The 17,779-nt window shown below is 51.4% G+C and overlaps 1 protein-coding gene across 1 annotated transcript in view; it reads left to right on the forward strand.

The window, feature by feature from the left end:
• The first annotated feature begins 12,896 nt into the window (after window positions 1–12,896).
• LOC140402464 (uncharacterized) overlaps window positions 12,897–17,779 on the forward strand; it is a 74,097-nt gene continuing 69,214 nt past the window's right edge. Inside the window, exon 1 of the mRNA XM_072490275.1 lies at window positions 12,897–13,008. Coding sequence (XP_072346376.1) covers window positions 12,966–13,008 — 43 coding nt within the window. The 5' untranslated portion in view covers window positions 12,897–12,965. The remainder of the gene's footprint in view (window positions 13,009–17,779) is intronic.

Genomic DNA, 17,779 nt, shown 5'->3' on the forward strand with positions numbered 1-17,779 from the left:
CTTCTTTGGTACCGGTATGATGATGGTCTTCTTGAAGCAGGTGGGGACCTCGGAGTGGAGTAGGGACAGGTTAAAGATGTCCGCGAATACCTCTGCCAGCTGTTCCGCGCAGGCTCTGAGTGCACGACCAGGGATCCCGTCTGGGCCCGTCGATTTCCGAGGGTTCACTTTCAGGAAGGCCATTCTGACTTCGGAAGCTGTGATGGTGGGTATGGGTGAATTATGGGCTGCTGGGGCACTCGCCAGCTGATTGTTGGTTACCTACTCGAACCGAGCATAGAATGCATTGAGTCCATTGGGGAGGGGTGCGCTGCTGCCAGAGATACTGTTCGGCTTCGCTTTGTAGCCCGTTATGTTGTTTAGTTCTTGCCACAACCGCCGAGAGTCTGTCTGTGATATTCTCTCTTGGCATTCCGGATGGCTTTGCGGAGGTCGGACCTGGATTTCTTGTCTCGGTCAGGGTCGTCTGCCTTGAACGCCTCAGATCTGTCCTTCAGTAGGGAGTCAATCTCGCGATTGAGCCATGGTTTCTGGTTGGGGAACGTCCGTACTGCTTTCTTTGGCACGCAGTCGTCCACACATTTGCTGATGAAGTCTGTGACGGTGGTGGCATACTCATTTAAGTTGGTCGCTGAGTTCTTAAATATGGACCAGTCCACTGTCTCTAAGCAGTCACGTAAGAGCTCTGCTGTCTCCTCGGACCAGCACTGCACGACCTTCTCAGCTGGATTCTCCCACTTGAGTTTCTGCTTGTATGCCGGGAGAAGTCTTATGCCGTCTTATGGTCTGATTTCCCAAAGTGCTGTCGGGGGATGGAACGGTAGGCGCCCTTGATTTTTGAGTAGCAGTGGTCAAGAGTGTTGTCGCCCCTGGTGAGACAGGAGATGTGCTGGTGGAATTTTGGCAGTACCGTCTTGAGGTTGGCCTTGTTGAAATTTCCGGCCACGATGAACAAGGCCTCCGGGTGTTCTGTTTCGTAGTTGTTTATAACTGTACAGTTCGTCCAGCGCCTTCCTCACTACTGCCTGGGGTGGGATGTAGACCGCCGTGATGATGGCTGAAGTGAACTCACGTGGAAGATAATATGGGCGGCACTTCACGGTCAGGTATTCCACGTCTGGGGAGCAGTCGGTCGTCAGAGTCGCCACATCCAAGCACCAGGAGGAGTTGATGAGGAGGCATACCCCTCCACCCTTCGCTTTGCCTGATGATGCCGTGCGGTCCGCCCGGTGAATTGAGAAGCCCTCAGGTTGTATGGCACAGCCGACACTGTGGCTGCTGAGGGGGAGAGAGGGGATACGGAGAGTGTTGCCATCGTTTGATGACAGTTGTGCCGCTGGCCGGGAGGGGGGGGGGGGGGGGGATGGGGGGGTTCTGCCAGTAGTGGGGGGTGGCCAGGTGGTGGGCTGTGGGGTCGGGGTGGACGAGCACGGAGCACCATTGCAGCAGCCGGAAAGGCAGCCATGCAGCTGCGCATGCCGCTAACAGCCCTCTGTGAACTTAGGGCAGCAGGCCGTATGGGTTGTAGCCACCTGGGTTGGCCACTTCCCGACTTAAAATGGAGATCCGCAAAGACTACAGGGAAATTCAGCCAACACAGTCAAAAACCAGCAAGTGCAGAAATCCTGTGTATTAGAACTTGCAGAAGCCCAGACAGCACTGAAACCAGCAGCCATCTGCATAGTAATGAGCGATCCCCGGGCACAATCGAAACATTTAAGGTGAATAAGGCCAAGCCAGTCTCCTCGGCGCCAGCAGGAGCCAAGACAAAGGACGGCCAACGGACACTCAGGGACCACCCAGCGATCAGGGAACCGCTCCAGTATTGGAGAAATCAATCCAAGTGATCGGAACGTAGTCCAATCAATTGGAACCAGGTACGGGGTCCGCCCAAAGGGGCGGGAAGCCCCTGGGGACTATAAAATAGAGTCCCCAAGTTCAAATCGTCCTTCTTGGCAGGGTCACTCAGCAGCGAACCAACCCTTGACAGTGAACTGCCCAAGCTGCCGCATCAACCAAGTAAGTCTCAAGTCAATGCTCGCTACGAGATAGGCGCTCCTAGCTACCAGTCCATACCAGCTTTTGAATCCTGCAGACTCAGAACCCGAACGAAAGGCCATTTGTTCCCCTGACCTGGTGGGCCAGTCTGAAGCTAAGTATCGGCCTGTTAGTTATAGAAATAGCCTAGAAAGTAGAGTTTATGCATGAGTAGTGATTTACTGTGTATAATAAATGTGTTTTGATTTGAATCTTACTAATTGGTGTGTCGAGTTATTGATTCAGTACTTGAACTTGAACCTCGTGGCGGTATCATAAAGATACCTGGCGACTCTAGAGCAAAGGTTATAGAAACAGAGCAAATTCAGTAAAGACCCAACGGGCAACGAATTAAGATCCAACCAAAGTTAGCAACAGGGTCTCCCCCCAGGACACCGCCCCTGGTGCCCTCTAGCCACAGTCGACCCATCAGCGGGATGGACGCGCACCAGCACAACCAGTGCCATCATGTTGGCTGGGATGCGTGTGTGTGGGGGGAGTGTGACGTGTATGTGCGGCTGTAGCTTGTCAGCCTCCCGAGTGTCAATCACGGACCTGGTGAATCTGGCACCGTTTCCCATTGGAATCAATGGTGTTCCGTGTGGTGCCGGTGCCAACCCTTCCCCGGTCGCAGAATCGGTCCAGGTGCGGCACCAGCTTTGCTGTCGTGGAGGTCCACCAATCCTGCCCCAGCGTCAACACTTAGTCCCAGGAACGGACAATCCAGCCGCATAGCTTTAGGATTAGGGGCAGGAGGTTTAAAACGGAGATGAGGAGAAATTACTCCTCCCAAAGGATTGTGAATCTGTGGAATTCGCTACCCCAGAGTGCAGTGGATGCCGGGACAGTGAGTAAATTTAAGGAGGAGATAGGTAGATTTTTTAATCAGTGATGGGTTGAAGGGTTATGGAGAACGGGCGGGAAAGTGGAGTTGAGGCTGAGAGGAGATCAGCCATGATCGTATTGATGAACCGAGCTGGGACCAGTGTTCTGCCAAAAAGAGTAAATAGGGTGGTCAATAGGACTTTAAACTAAAGATTGGGGTGGAAGGGAAAGTCAGGGAACCAAGAGGTGAAGTAATCAGTGGGAAGCGTAGCTGCTTAGGAATACAAAAAAGCACGAAAAGACAGAACTCAGGAGAGGTTACAATAGTCCCCATCCCACAAAATATGACACAGTGTATGGAAAGGCTCAGTAAACCAAGGTCCACCACACTAAGAAAACAAAAGGGGACGGTCAATAGAGAATTAAAGGTGCTATATTTAAATGCGCGCAGTGTACGGAACAAGGTAGATGAGGTTGTGGCCCAGATTGTGACTGGCAGGTATGATGTGGTAGGCATCACAGAGACATGGTTGCAGGGGGTTCAAGACTGGCATTTAAACATCCAGGGATCACAACCTATCGAAAAGACAGAGAGGTGGGCAGAGGGGGCGGGGTTGCCTTGTTAATTAGGAATGAAATTAAATCAATAGCACTAAACGACATGGGGTCGGATGATGTGGAGTCTGTGTGGGTAGAGTTGAGGAACCACAAAGGCAAAAAAAACATAATGGGAGTTATGTACAGGCCTCCAACCAGGGGCACAAGATGCACCACGAAATAGAAAGTGCATGTCAGAAAGGCAAGGTCACAGTGATCATGGGGGACTTTAATATGCAGGTGGACTGGGTAAATAATACTGCCAGTGGACCCAAGGAAAGGGAATTCATTGAATGTTTACAGGAGGGCTTTTTGGAACAGCTTGTGATGGAGCCCACGAGGGAACAGGCCATTCTGGACTTAGTGTTATGTAATGAGCCAGACTTGATTAAAGATCTTAAAGTAAGGGAGCACTTAGGAGGCAGTGATCATAATATGGTCGAATTCAATCTCCAATTTGAAAGAAGGAAGGTAGAATCAGATGTAAAGGTGTTACAGTTAAATAAAGGTAACTACAGGGGCATGAGGGAGGAACTGACGAAAATCGACTGGGAGCAGACCCTAGTGGGAAAGACAGTAGAACAGCAATGGCAGGAGTTTCTGGGTGTAAGTGAGGACACAGTACAGAGGTTCATCCCAAAGAAAAGAAAGGTTATCAGAGGGGGGATTAGGCAGCCATGGCTGACAAAGGAAGTTAGGGAATGCATCAAAGCAAAAGAGAAAGCCTATAATGTGGCAAAGAGTAGTGGGAAGTCAGAAGATTGGGAAGGCTACAAAAACAAACAGAGGATAACAAAGAGAGAGATAAGGAAAGAGAGGATCAAATTTGAAGATAGGCTAGCCAGTAACATTAGGAATGATAGTAAAAGTTTCTTTAAATATATTAAAAACAAACGGGAGGCAAAAGTTGCCATTGGGCCGCTCAAAAATGACGCTGGTAATTTTGTGATGGGAGACATGGAAATAGCCGAGGAACTGAAGAAGTACTTTGCGTCAGTCTTCACAGTAGAAGACATGAGTAATATGAGTTTCTAATAATGAGTTTCCATTAGCAGGGGAGACTAGGACCCGGGGGCACAGCCTTAGAATAAAAGGGAGTCACTTTAGAACAGAGATGAGGAGAAATTTCTTCAGCCAGAGAGTGGTGGGTCTGTGGAATTCATTGCCACAGAGGGCGGTGGAGGCCGGGACGTTGAGTGTCTTTAAGACAAAAGTTGATAAATTCTTGATTTCTCGAGGAATTAAGGGCTATGGAGAGAGAGCGGGTAAATGGAGTTGAAATCAGCCATGATTGAATGGTGGAGTGGACTCAATGGGCCGAATGGCCTTACTTCCACTCCTATGTCTTATGGTCTTATGGAATGGCGGACAGGATTGAGGAGCTGAATGGCCCACTCCTGCTCCTAGATCTGATGCAAGCTACAGCAGTGAGTGTTTTGGTAACCAGTTTACAGAAGTGTCAGTTTACAGAGTTGGTATTGTCACCACACAATGAGAATACAGATTTGAGACCCGGATTCTGTCTGTCACACATCGGAACGCGGGAGAAAAAATGAAAATGAAATGAAAATCGCTTATTGTCACAAGTAGGCTTCAAATGAAGTTACTGTGAAAAGCCCCTAGTCGCCACATTCCGGCGCCTGTTCGGGGGGGCTGGTACGGGACATTCCATCAGCAACGTCTCCGCCGCATCCTCTGGATTCAACGGGAGGAACATCGAGCAAATGCTACCGTCCTTTGAGGGGCTGGTTTAGCACAGGGCTAAAGAGCTGGCTTTTAAAGCAGACCAAGGCAGGCCAGCAGCACGGTTCAATTCCCGTACCAGCCTCCCCGAACAGGCGCCGGAATGTGGCGACTAGGGGCTTTTCACAGTAACTTCATTTGAAGCCTACTTGTGACAATAAGCGATTCTCATTTCATTTCCTCAAAGCCAACTCTACAAACATTCAGGCAAAACTCCTGCAAGATCAACAATGGACTGGACACTGTGCCTGGGTGGCTGAAAAGTTTCTCCCCCCGCCAGGTCCTGTTTGCACAACTCTCAAACAGTCAACGTTCCAGGTCGGTCAAAGACAACCTTTCAAAGACGCTCTGAAACTCTGGCTGAATCTCGGCAGGGCTGGCATTAACGACTGGGATGAACCGGTCATGAATCGTTCGAAATGGCAACAACTTGTTCATCCAGCTGCATCGCTGCTTCGAGTCCCAATGAGGCAGAGCAGCAACAGACAGGGAAGGAAAAGGGATCAAATCCCACTCTCCGGATCCCGGCACATCCTGGGATATCCTGCCCCATGTGACCAAAGGGTCTGGGGGTCGAGAGTCAGTTTGTTCAGCCACATGAAGACTCCCAGCAGAGACCCGAGGCTCTGAGGAGGCCTTACCCTGGAATCAGAAGACAGTCGCCGATTTATTTCTGAATTCATATCACGGAAACCGATTCTCTGGTCAGTATCACACGGTTGTTTGGGGACATCACCATCTGCAACTTCCTGTCACTTTGCTACGTTACAGAGACGAGGCTTCTGATTTGATTTATTGGCCGCAAAGCATTTTTGAAAAATGCAATGGAAATGCAAATTGTGGGGGTGACTTTCCACCCCTCTTGTGCCCGGTGCACATCCTGCTATTCCCGGAGAAAAGTGGGAGAGACTCTAAACGGGGTTTGGTTGGAGCCCCCGGGTGCCCTGGTACTGCCCCCTGGCGCACTGGCACTACCCCCTGGTGCCTTGGTAGTGACATACTGGCACTGCCCCGTGGTGCCCTGACACTGCCCCCTGGAACTGCCCCCTGATGCCCCGGCACAGCCCCCTGGTGCCCTGCCATTTGCCCCTGGTGCCCTGGATGTTACATACTGGCACTGGTCCATGGTGGCCTGGCATGGCACCCTCTCACTACCCCATGGTGCCTTGGCACTGCCCCATGGTGCCCTGGCACTGCCCCCTGGTGCCCTGGCAGCGACATACTGGCACTGCTGCCTGGTGTCCTGGCACTGCCCCCTGGTGCCCTGGCACGGCCTCCTGGCACTGCTGCCTGGTGCCCTGGCACTGCCCCCTGGTGCCCTGGCACTGCCCCCTGGTGCCCTGGCAGTGACATACTGGCACTGCTGCCTGGTGTCCTGGCACTGCCCCCTGGTGCCCTGGCATGGCCCCCTGGCACTGCTGCCTGGTGCCCTGGCACTGCCCCCTGGTGTCCTGGCACTGCTGCCTGGTGCCCTGGTACTGTCCCCTGGCACAGCCCCTTGGCATTGCTGCCTGGTGCCCTGGCACTGCCCCCAGTGCCCTGGCATGGCCCCCTGGCACTGCCACCTGGTGCCCTGGCACTGCCCCCTGGTGCCCTGGCAGTGACATACTGGCACTGCCCCCTGGTGCCCTGGCAGTGACATATTGACATTGTCAGGTCAGCATTGCCAGAGAGGCAGGTTGACATTGTCAGGTTGCCAGCTGGCACTGCCAAAGGGCGGGCCTGAAGGGGGCATGAAGAGAGGACAAGGGGTGGGTCCTGAAAGGGGGAACTTCGGCGACTCCATCACGAGGTGTCGGTTACTTGGATGGCGGGGGGGGGGGGAGGGGGGGCGGGGGGGGGGGGGGCACTGGTACCAGCATTGGGGGCGGAGGCCTGTTGCCTGCGCGAGGGGGAGGGACTTTTGGGTTGTTTGATGGGGCGCCCCGATCTCCGAGGAGCCAGCGTGACCGCCGTGTTTAGGTCCTCCACATCTCTTTGCCCTCAGGAATCTCCCCAAGCTCCAAAACTAATGACGATGTGTGGGTGGGTTGTACGAGCACGGGAGCAGAATGAGGCCATTCGGCCCATCGAGTCTGCTCCGCCATTCAATCATGACTGATATGTTTCTCATCCCCATTCTCCGGCCTTCTCCCCATAACCCCTGATCCCCTTATTAATCAAGAACCTGGGCGAAATTCTCCCGAAACGGCGGGATGTCCGCCGACTGGCGCCCAAAACGGCGCCAATCAGACGGGCATCGCGCCGCCCCAAAGGTGCGGAATGCTCCGCATCTTTGGGGGCCGAGCCCCAACATTGAGGGGCTAGGCCGACGCCGGAGGAATTTCCGCCCCGCCAGCTGGCGGAAACGGCCTTTGTTGCCCCGCCAGCTGGCACGGAAATGACATCCCCGGGCGGCGCATGCGCGGGAGCGTCAGCGGCCGCTGACAGTTTCCCACGCATGCGCAGTGGAGGGAGTCTCTTCTGCCTCCGCCATGGTGGAGGCCGTGGCGGAGGCGGAAGGGAAAGAGTGCCACAACGGCACAGGCCCGCCCGCGGATCGGTGGGCCCCGATCGCGGGCCAGGCCACCGTGGGGGCACGCCCCGGGGCCAGATCGCCCCGCGCCCCCCCCCCCCAGGACCCCGGAGCCCACCCACGCCGCCTTGTCCCGCCGTTGAAAAGGTGGTTTAATCCACTCCGGCGGGACAGGCAATTTATCGGCGGGACTTCGGCCCATCCGGGCCGGAGAATCGAGCGGGGGGGCCTGCCAACCGGCGCAGCCCGATTCCCGCCCCCGCCGAATATCCGGTACCGGAGACTTCGGCAACCGGCGGGGGCGGGATTCACGGCAGCCCCCGGCGATTCTCCAACCCGGCGGGGGGTCGGAGAATGACGCCCATTATCTATCTCTGTCTCGAAGACACTCAGTGATTTGGCCTCCACAGCCTTCTGCGGCAAAGTGTTCGATCGGCGCAGTCCAATCAGGGGCTGCCACATCAATTTTGGGTTGGGCACACAGCTGCCTCCAAATAAGGAGTTTAGGTGCCACTGTGTCTGGTAAACCAGTGTGATTGACAGGATAGTTCTATTGTTCCATTTGGAATGGCCAGGAGATGGCCTCTTGCCGATGTTGTTTGCAACAACCTGCAAAGTCTTTTGAAGTTTGCAAAGCCTGGGCTGCAACTTTGTTTGATCTGTTCTGCAGCAATGCTTGTCCATAAAATCGGACCACGTTTCCCAGCATCCCTTGCTGGACACCATTTTATGTGGCCACACTTCCCATACTTATCCTTCGTTCTCTCAGGAACGTGACTTTCCTGAATCCTAATCAACTGTCGCCTAAAAGACTCCCACATGTCCGATGTTGATTTCCTCTCCAACAGCCGCACCCAATCCAAATTCTTCAATTCCTGTCTCATCGTAATTTGCCTTTCCCCAGTTTAGCACCTTAACACGAGGGTTACCCTCATCCCTATCCACAAGCACCACAAAAAGTACGGAATTGTGGCCACTACTTCCAAAACGTTCCCCTACTAAAACCTCAATCACCTGTCCAGGTTCATTCCCCAATACCAGGTCCAGTACTGCCCCTTCCCTAGTTGGACTATCTACATATTGCATCAAGAAGCCTTCCTGGATGCACGTTACAAACTCTGTCCCATCCAAACCCATAGCACTAAGTGAGTTCCAGTCAATATGAGTTCAATTCCCCTACCACAACAACCCTGTTATTTTCGCACCTATCCAAAATCTCTCTACCTATCTGCTCTTCTATCTCTCTCTGGAAGTTGAGGGCTTGTAATAAACCCTCAACATTGTGATTGCCCCCTTCCTATTCCTGAGCTCTATCCAGATTGCCTCATTGTATGAGCCCTCCAAGGTGTCCCCCTGCAGTATGGCTATAATATTCTCCTTAACCAGTAATGCTCCTCCCCCACCCCTTTTACATCCCCGCTATCTCTCCTGAAGCATTTATATCCTCCCAACGTTCAGCTGCCAATCCTGCCCTTCCTTTAACCATGTTTCTGTGATTGCCACAATATCATAGTTCCAGTACTAATAAGCGCAGCTGCCTTACCCGCTATACTTCTGGTGTTGAAACAAATACATTTCCAACCACTGCGTTTGAGCAGACAGAGTTGGACAAAAGAGCTGAATGCCAGAGGTGAGGTGGGAGTGCCTGCCCTTGACATCAAGGCAGCGTTTGACCGAGTATGGCATCAAGGAGCCCGAGCTAAACTGGAGTCAATGGGAATCAGGGGGAAACTCTGATGGTTCGAGTTATACCCGGCACAAAGGAAGAGATCTGTGGTCAATCATCTCAGTCCCAGGGCACCACTACAGGAGTTCCACAGGGTAGTGTCCTCGGCCCAACCACCTTCAGCTGCTTCATCAATGATCTTCCTTCTATCACAAGCTCAGAAGTGGGGATGTTTGCGGATGACTGCACAATGTTCAGCACCATTCGCGACTCCTCAGACAATGAAGCAGCTCATGTCCAAATGCAGCAAGACCTGGACAATATCCAGGCTCGGGGCTGACGAATGGCAAGTTACATTCACGCCACACAAGTGCCCGGCAATGACCATCTCCTACAAGAGAGGATCTAACCACTGCCCCTTGACATTCAATTAGCATTACCGTCGCTGAATCCCCCACAATCAACATCCTGGGGGTTACCATTGCTCAGAAATGGAACTGGACTAGCAGGTCAAAGGTTAGGAATTCTATGGAGAATAACTCACCTCCTGACCCCCCAAACCCTGTCCACCATCTACAAGGCACAAGTCAGGAGTGTAATGGAATACGCTCCACTTGCCTGGATGAGTGCAGCTCCAACAATACTCAAGAAGCTCGACACCATCCGGGACAAAGCAGCCCGTTTGATATGCACCCCTTCCACAAACATTCACTCGCAAAGTACCCACAGTACCCACGACCTCTACCAGCTAGAAGGACAAGAACAGCAGATATTTGGGAACACCAGCACCTGGAAGCTCGCCTCCAATTCACTCACTTGGAAATACAGGGTGTGATCTACCTCCGAAGCCAGGCCCTTATCGCATCGGGAACGACCCCAGCATGGATGCTGGGTTTTTATTGTTAGATTGCTCCCATATCGGCCGATCCTTCTCTGTCGCTGGGTCAAAATCCTGGAACTCCCTCCCTAACAGCACAGTGGGTGTACCTACACCCCAGGGACTGCCGCGGTTCAAGGAGGCGGCTCACCACCACCTGCTGAAGGGGCAATTAGGGATGGGCAACAAATGCTGACCCAGTCAGCGACTGCGTCACCCCACAAAAGAATAAAGAAAGCTCAGCTCGGGACCCTCCCTCCCTCTCAGCATTCCTGCAGGGTGATCAGTACAACAGACAAAGCAAACTCCAGACCCTCATCCCATTTCTTTATCACACTTTTACTGAAGGTGTGGCTGTCACTTTTATCGTTGACCCAATCTTGCTACCCTCCCCCACCCCAGGCCCCCAGGCCAGGCCTGATGGTTTGAATGCCTTGCTGACAAGTGAAGAGTTTGTTGTGCGATAGTGTTGGGCAATTTGCTTTAATTGCTGAATCCCCTCCCCCTCCCATCAACCCATCCCCCACCCCCACTCCCCTCACAGCCTTGGTTTTACCAACAGAGCCATCAATGTATGAAATGCAACATTAATATACATTAATTTGTTCAAAATCCTGCCCTCGCATCTGGATAGAAAATTAGTCCTATTTTTAGGAAGTCTGACCTCAAACTATTTGCTGGTTTCCAGCTTGAAGCAGTGATTGGCTTCTCCCTGTCTTCCCAGCTGCATTCAGGAATGTGAGCGACACTATTCGAGGATCACACACTCCATCCCCTCCCTGAGGACACTCCAGGTTTGTTCTATATGGCCGATTCCAGCCAGGGTCAAAGTTTGAGGTTTTCTCACACAAGCGAACACAGAAAAAAAAAGGATCTGTGTATATTTATACCAGGGATGAAGCAGCCAGCTACACTCACCGGGAAAAAGAGTCCGTTGAATCCTTGTACTTGACAATGGAAGTATCTGGAAAATGGGAAGCAAAGCAGCGATATCAAGAAATCGGCTCATAATTTCCCAGAGGGTTAAATGTCAAGGAATGAACGGAATCTGTGCCCAGAGCTGGATTAGAGATTTCTTGGGACTTATAGAATTCCTGGAGAGCAGAAGGAGGCCATTCGGCCCATCGAGTCTCCACCGACCTTCCGAAAGAGCACCCTGCCTAGGCCCAATCCCCAACCCCATCTCCGCAACCCTGTAAACCCACCTAACCGTTGGACACTAATGGCAATTTTTCATGGCCAATCTACCTAACCTGCACATCTTTGGACTGTGGGACTTGGGCGCCAGAAACATTGGATTCCTTCGATACAAACCCCCCTCTCTAATGTACATAACAAAGTGAAATAAAAGCAGAGAATGCTTTTATTCTCAAGTCCGAGATTCATATGGACTAGTTCTGTGTTATTATAGGAGTAAAATATTGAAAAAACAAAATATAAACTGCAAACACTGGCGATACTCCACAGGTCAGGCAACATAGAATCAGTACAGTGCAGAAGGAGAGCATTCGGCCCATTTAGTCTGCACCGGCCCTCCGAAAGAGTACCCTACCTAGGCCCACCTCCCCACCCCATTCCCGTAACCCCACCTTTTGAACACTGAGGGGCAATTTATCACGGCCAATCCACCTAACCCTGCACACCTTTGACTGTGGGAGGGATGTGCCATCAATTAATCACAAGATGAGTAGTGAACGAAACTGATCTCTGTCCTCTGATCACGAACTGGGGCAGGGCCAGAGGTCAGCCACCTTTATACCGAGCCCGAGGGGAGGCGGAGCCATCAGGCAGTGGTTTACCACAGCACATGTAGCACAGTAACAGTTTACCACAATACATATAATATACTAACAGTGGTTTACCACAGGGAAGAAACCGGAGCACCCGGAGGAAACCCACGCAGACACGGGGAGAACGTGCAAACTTAATGTTCTATGTTCTATGTTCCGCACAGTCACACAAGGTCAGAATCGAACCCGGGTTTACCTCACGGTGCTGAGGACCTGGGTTCGATCCTGGCCCCGGGTCACTGCCGGGTGGAGTTTGCGCATTCCCCCTGTGCTTGCGTGGGTCTCACCCCCACAACACAAAAACGTGCAGGGTAGGTGGATTGGCCATGCTAAATTGCCCCTTAACTGGAAAAAAAATGAATTGGGTACTCTAAATTTAGTTTTTTTTTAAAGAATCGAACCCGGGTTCCAGGCGCTGTGAGGCAGTGGTGCCAACCAGTGTGACGCCGTGCCACCCTCTATACATTGACCTGAAAAACAAACTCTGTAATTTCCCTCTCCCCAGATGCTGCCTGACCCATCAAGTATTCCCAGAATGTTTTGTTCCCGCAAAGTTATGAAGTGAACTATCAACGAACCTGGGAAAATCTCGGCCAGATCAGTGTTTATTTAATTTGAAATCTGTTCAAAGCAGGTTCCAATCCCCTTGAGGAGCCTCCCTTTCACCGTTGCTGCTTCAGACTTCTGTTTTGCCAATCCCTGGGCATCAAGCAAAGGGTTACAACCCATCCTATCCCTCTCTCTTGTGGTATTGGTGAAAATCCTGGGTCGCCGACACGATTGGTTGCTTCTGATGATGATGTCAGCACCAACATGCTCCCCCCCCCCCCCCCCCCCCTGTACTGGCCTGAAATTGGGCACAATCTTTCAGTGCTGGCTGTGGGATCACAGGGCTGGTGACGGTGATGTTTCAGAATGTGCTCCCGGGGGATTCACCAGGGATACCTGAAGAAATACGGTAAGGTTGTAAAACAGGCAGTGATCTTTTCGTTCACAGCTTGCAGGCTGAGCACCAGATTGCAACAGACTCTAAATAATTCAGGGGACTGAAATAAGCTTAAATGACTGACTGGATAGGTCGCGTTTATTAAATATTTCAAATCTCTGTTCCATCACAGAAAACTGTAAGCCCAGGAGGCCATTTGGTCCATTGCGCATGGGATAGCTCTTCAACTGGAACTTCACTCCAAACCCTTTTCATCAATTATTTCATCAATCTTTGATAAAATAGGATGACACAGTGGCTGAGAGCTGCCTCACTGTCTGTGCGGAGTCTGCACGTTCTCCCCGTGACTGCGTGGGTTTCCTCCGGGTGTTCCGGTTTCCTCCCACAGAGCAAAGGTGTGCGGGTTAGGTGGATCGACCTTGCTAAATTATCCCTTAGTGTCCAAAACGTTAGGTGGGGTTACGGGGACAGGGCAGGGGAGTGAGCATAGGTAGGGTGCTTTGGGCGGCACGGTGACGCAGTGGTTAGCACTACTGCCTCACGGCACTGAGGACACGGGTTCGATCCTGGCCCTGGGTCACTGTCCATGTGGGGTTTGCACATTCCCCCCCGTGACTGCGCGGGATTCACCCCCACAACCCAAAGATGTACAGGATAGGTGGATTGGATACGCTAAATTGTGCCTTAATTGGAAAAAAAAGAATTGGGTCCTCTAAATTAAAATAAAAGGCAGGATGCTCTTTCAGGAGGCATGGTGCAGACTCGATGGGCCGAATGGCCTCCTTCTGCACTGTAGAGATTCCCAAAAAAAACATATCCTTCCCCATGTTTTTTAAAAATCTTCCCCTTCAAATACTTATCCCTTTCAAATGCTCTTGAAGTCTCTGCCTCAATAACCCCCCTGTGGTAAAATATCCCAATGCCTCAATCAACCTATGAAAGCATCTCTTCAAACATTCTCCTGTGTCATTTCTCAGTCTACATGTGTGTGGCTTTGGAGCTGTTCTTTGGTCACTATGTTTATCTAGAAGGTGATCCCTGTGGATGGACATGTCGTAGAAGCCACTCGCTTCTGAAAGCATTAATCATGGACGATCTTAAACGTTAAAGTTTTTAATGTTGTGAATGTCACAAAGATTTCTGATTATAAATAGTGAGAGTGGACAGAAAGGTGAACTGTGGTTATAGAGAGGGGCAGGAGAGTAACTGTGTGTTATAGAGAGGGGCAGGAGAGTGCCGAACCGCTGGGAGAAGAAAATGCTGATTGCAGGAAAAAGTCAATTAACAATTGTCTGAAACGGTTTCTATCATGTTTCTGTCATGTGTAAATCCAAATTTATTACAGGTGGAAGTTACACATGCGCCCAGAATAATAGAATTATTTCTGGATTGATATCGTTGAAAGCTGCACACTGTGAAATCCAATGTCCCTCCGCCCTTCACCCAAACCAGTTTGATTTGTTCAAATTGGGTAAAAAGAGGGAGGGTTAACGTATTGAGAGAAGCCGTGAATGAGAGTTCTATATCCAAGGCTTTTCCTGACCTATTTGGCCCATGGGCCCTAAGAAAAAGTTGTTGATCCTGTTTTTGTAGAATTCACAGGCTCCATTGATAGTCTTTCAACACATGAGGAGCCTGTTTAAACCATTGGGTTTGTGTTAATTCCGCTCCCACCCTCTCTCCCCATTAATCCCAGTCCCACCCTTTCACCCCATTAATCACACTCTCACCCTCTCTCCCCATTAATCCCACTCCCACACTCTCTCCCCATTAATCCCACTCCCATCCTGAATCCCCATTAATCCGACTCCCATCCTGGATCCCCATTAATCCCACTCCCATCCTGAATCCCCATTAATCCCACTCCCACCCTCTCTCCCCAATAATCCCACTCCCACCCTCTCTCCCCATTAATCCCACTCCCACCCTGTATCCTCATTAATCCCACTCCCATCCAGAATCCCCATTAATCCCCCTCCCATCCTGTATCCCCACTAATCCCACTCTCACCCTGTATCCTCATTAATCCCACTCCCACCCTGTATCCCCATTAATCCCACTCCCACCCTCTCTCCCCATTAATCCCACTCCCACCCTGTATCCTCATTAATCCCACTCGCACCCTTTCTCCCCATTAATCCCACTCTCGCCCTGTATCACCATTAATCCTACTCCCACCCTGTATCCCCATGAATCCCATTCCCACCCTGTATCCCCAATAATCCCACTCGCACCCTTTCTCCTCATTAATCCCACTCCCATCCTGAATCCCCATTAATCCCACTCCCACCCTTTCTCCCCATTAATCGCACTCCCACCATGTATCCCCATTAATCCCAATCCCACTCTGTATCCTCATTAATCCCACTCCCACCCTCTCTCCCCAATAATCACACTCGCATCCTGAATCCCCATTAATCCCACTCCCACCCTGTATCCCCATTAATCCCACTCCCACCCTCTCTCCCCAATAATACCACTCCCATCCTGAATCCCCATTAATCCCACTCCCACCCTGTATCCCCATTAATCCCACTCCCATCCTGTATCCCCATTAATCCCACTCCCACCCTGTATCCACATTAATCCCACTCCCACCCTGTATCCCCATTAATCCCACTCCCACCCTGTATCCTCATTAATCCCACTCCCACCCTCTCTCCTCATTAATCCCACTCCCACCCTGTATCCCCATTAATCACACTCCCACCCTGTATCCTCATTAATCCCACTCCCATCCTGTATCCTCATTAATCCCACTCCCATTCTGTATCCTCATTTATCCCACTCCCACCCTGTATCCCCATTAATCCCACTCCCACTCTGTATCCTCATTTATCCCACTCCCACCCTGTATCCCCATTAATCCCACTCCCATCCTGTATCCTCATTTATCCCACTCCCACCCTGTATCCTCATTTATCCCACTCCCACCCTGTATCCCCATTAATCCCACTCCCATCCTGTATCCTCATTAATCCCACTCCCACCCTGTATCCTCATTTATCCCACTCCCACCCTGTATCCCCATTAATCCCACTCCCATCCTGTATCCTCATTAATCCCACTCCCATCCTGTATCCCCATTAATCCCACTCCCACCCTCTCTCCCCAATAATCCCACTCCCATCCTGTATCCCCATTAATCCCACTCCCACCCTGTATCCCCATTAATCCCACTCCCATCCTGTATCCTCATTAATCCCACTCCCATCCTGTATCCCCATTAATCCCACTCCCACCCTCTCTCCCCAATAATCCCACTCCCATCCTGTATCCCCATTAATCCCACTCCCATCCTGTATCCCCATTAATCCCACTCCCACCCTCTCTCCCCAATAATCCCACTCCCATCCTGTATCCCCATTAATCCCACTCCCACCCTGTATCCCCATTAATCACACTCTCACCCTGTATCCTCATTTATCCCACTCCCACCCTGTATCCCCATTAATCCCACTCGCACCCTTTCTCCCCATTAATCCCACTCTCGCCCTGTATCCCCATTAATCCTACTCCCACCCTGTATCCCCATGAATCCCATTCCCACCCTGTATCCCCATTAATCCCACTCGCACCCTTTCTCCTCATTAATCCCACTCCCATCCTGAATCCCCATTAATCCCACTCCCACCCTTTCTCCCCATTAATCGCACTCCCACCATGTATCCCCATTAATCCCACTCCCACTCTGTATCCTCATTAATCCCACTCCCACCCTCTCTCCCCAATAATCACACTCGCATCCTGAATCCCCATTAATCCCACTCCCACCCTGTATCCCCATTAATCCCACTCCCACCCTCTCTCCCCAATAATACCACTTCCATCCTGAATCCCCATTAATCGCACTCCCACCCTGTATCCCCATTAATCCCACTCCCATCCTGTATCCCCATTAATCCCACTCCCACCCTGTATCCTCATTAATCCCACTCCCACCTGGTATCTCCATTAATCCCACGCCCACCCTCTCTTGCCAATAATCCCACTCCCACCCTGTATCCCTATTAATCCCACTCCCACCCTGTATCCCCATTAATCCCATTCCCACCCTGTATCCCCATTAATCCCACTCCCACCCTGTATTCCCATTAATTCCACTCCCAGCCTGTATCCCCATTAATCCCACTCCCATCCTGTATCCTCATTTATCCCACTCCCACCCTGTATCCCCATTAATCCCACTCCCATCCTGTATCCTCATTAATCCCACTCCCATCCTGTATCCTCATTTATCCCACTCCCACCCTGTATCCCCATTAATCCCAATCCCACCCTGTATCCTCATTTATCCCACTCCCACCCTGTATCCCCATTAATCCCACTCCCATCCTGTATCCTCATTAATCCCACTCCCACCCTGTATCCTCATTTATCCCACTCCCACCCTGTATCCCCATTAATCCCACTCCCATCCTGTATCCTCATTAATCCCACTCCCATCCTGTATCCCCATTAATCCCACTCCCACCCTCTCTCCCCAATAATCCCACTCCCATCCTGTATCCCCATTAATCCCACTCCCACCCTGTATCCCCATTAATCCCATTCCCACCCTGTATCCCCATTAATCCCACTCCCACCCTGTATCCTCATTAATCCCACTCCCACCCTCTCTCCTCATTAATCCCACTCCCACCCTGTATCCCCATTAATCACACTCCCACCCTGTATCCTCATTAATCCCACTCCCATCCTGTATCCCCATTAATCCCACTCCCACCCTCTCTCCCCAATAATCCCACTCCCATCCTGTATCCCCAAATAATCCCACTCCCAC

Source organism: Scyliorhinus torazame, chromosome 25 (genome assembly GCF_047496885.1).
Source record: "Scyliorhinus torazame isolate Kashiwa2021f chromosome 25, sScyTor2.1, whole genome shotgun sequence".
NCBI classification, from domain to species: Eukaryota; Metazoa; Chordata; class Chondrichthyes; order Carcharhiniformes; family Scyliorhinidae; genus Scyliorhinus; species Scyliorhinus torazame.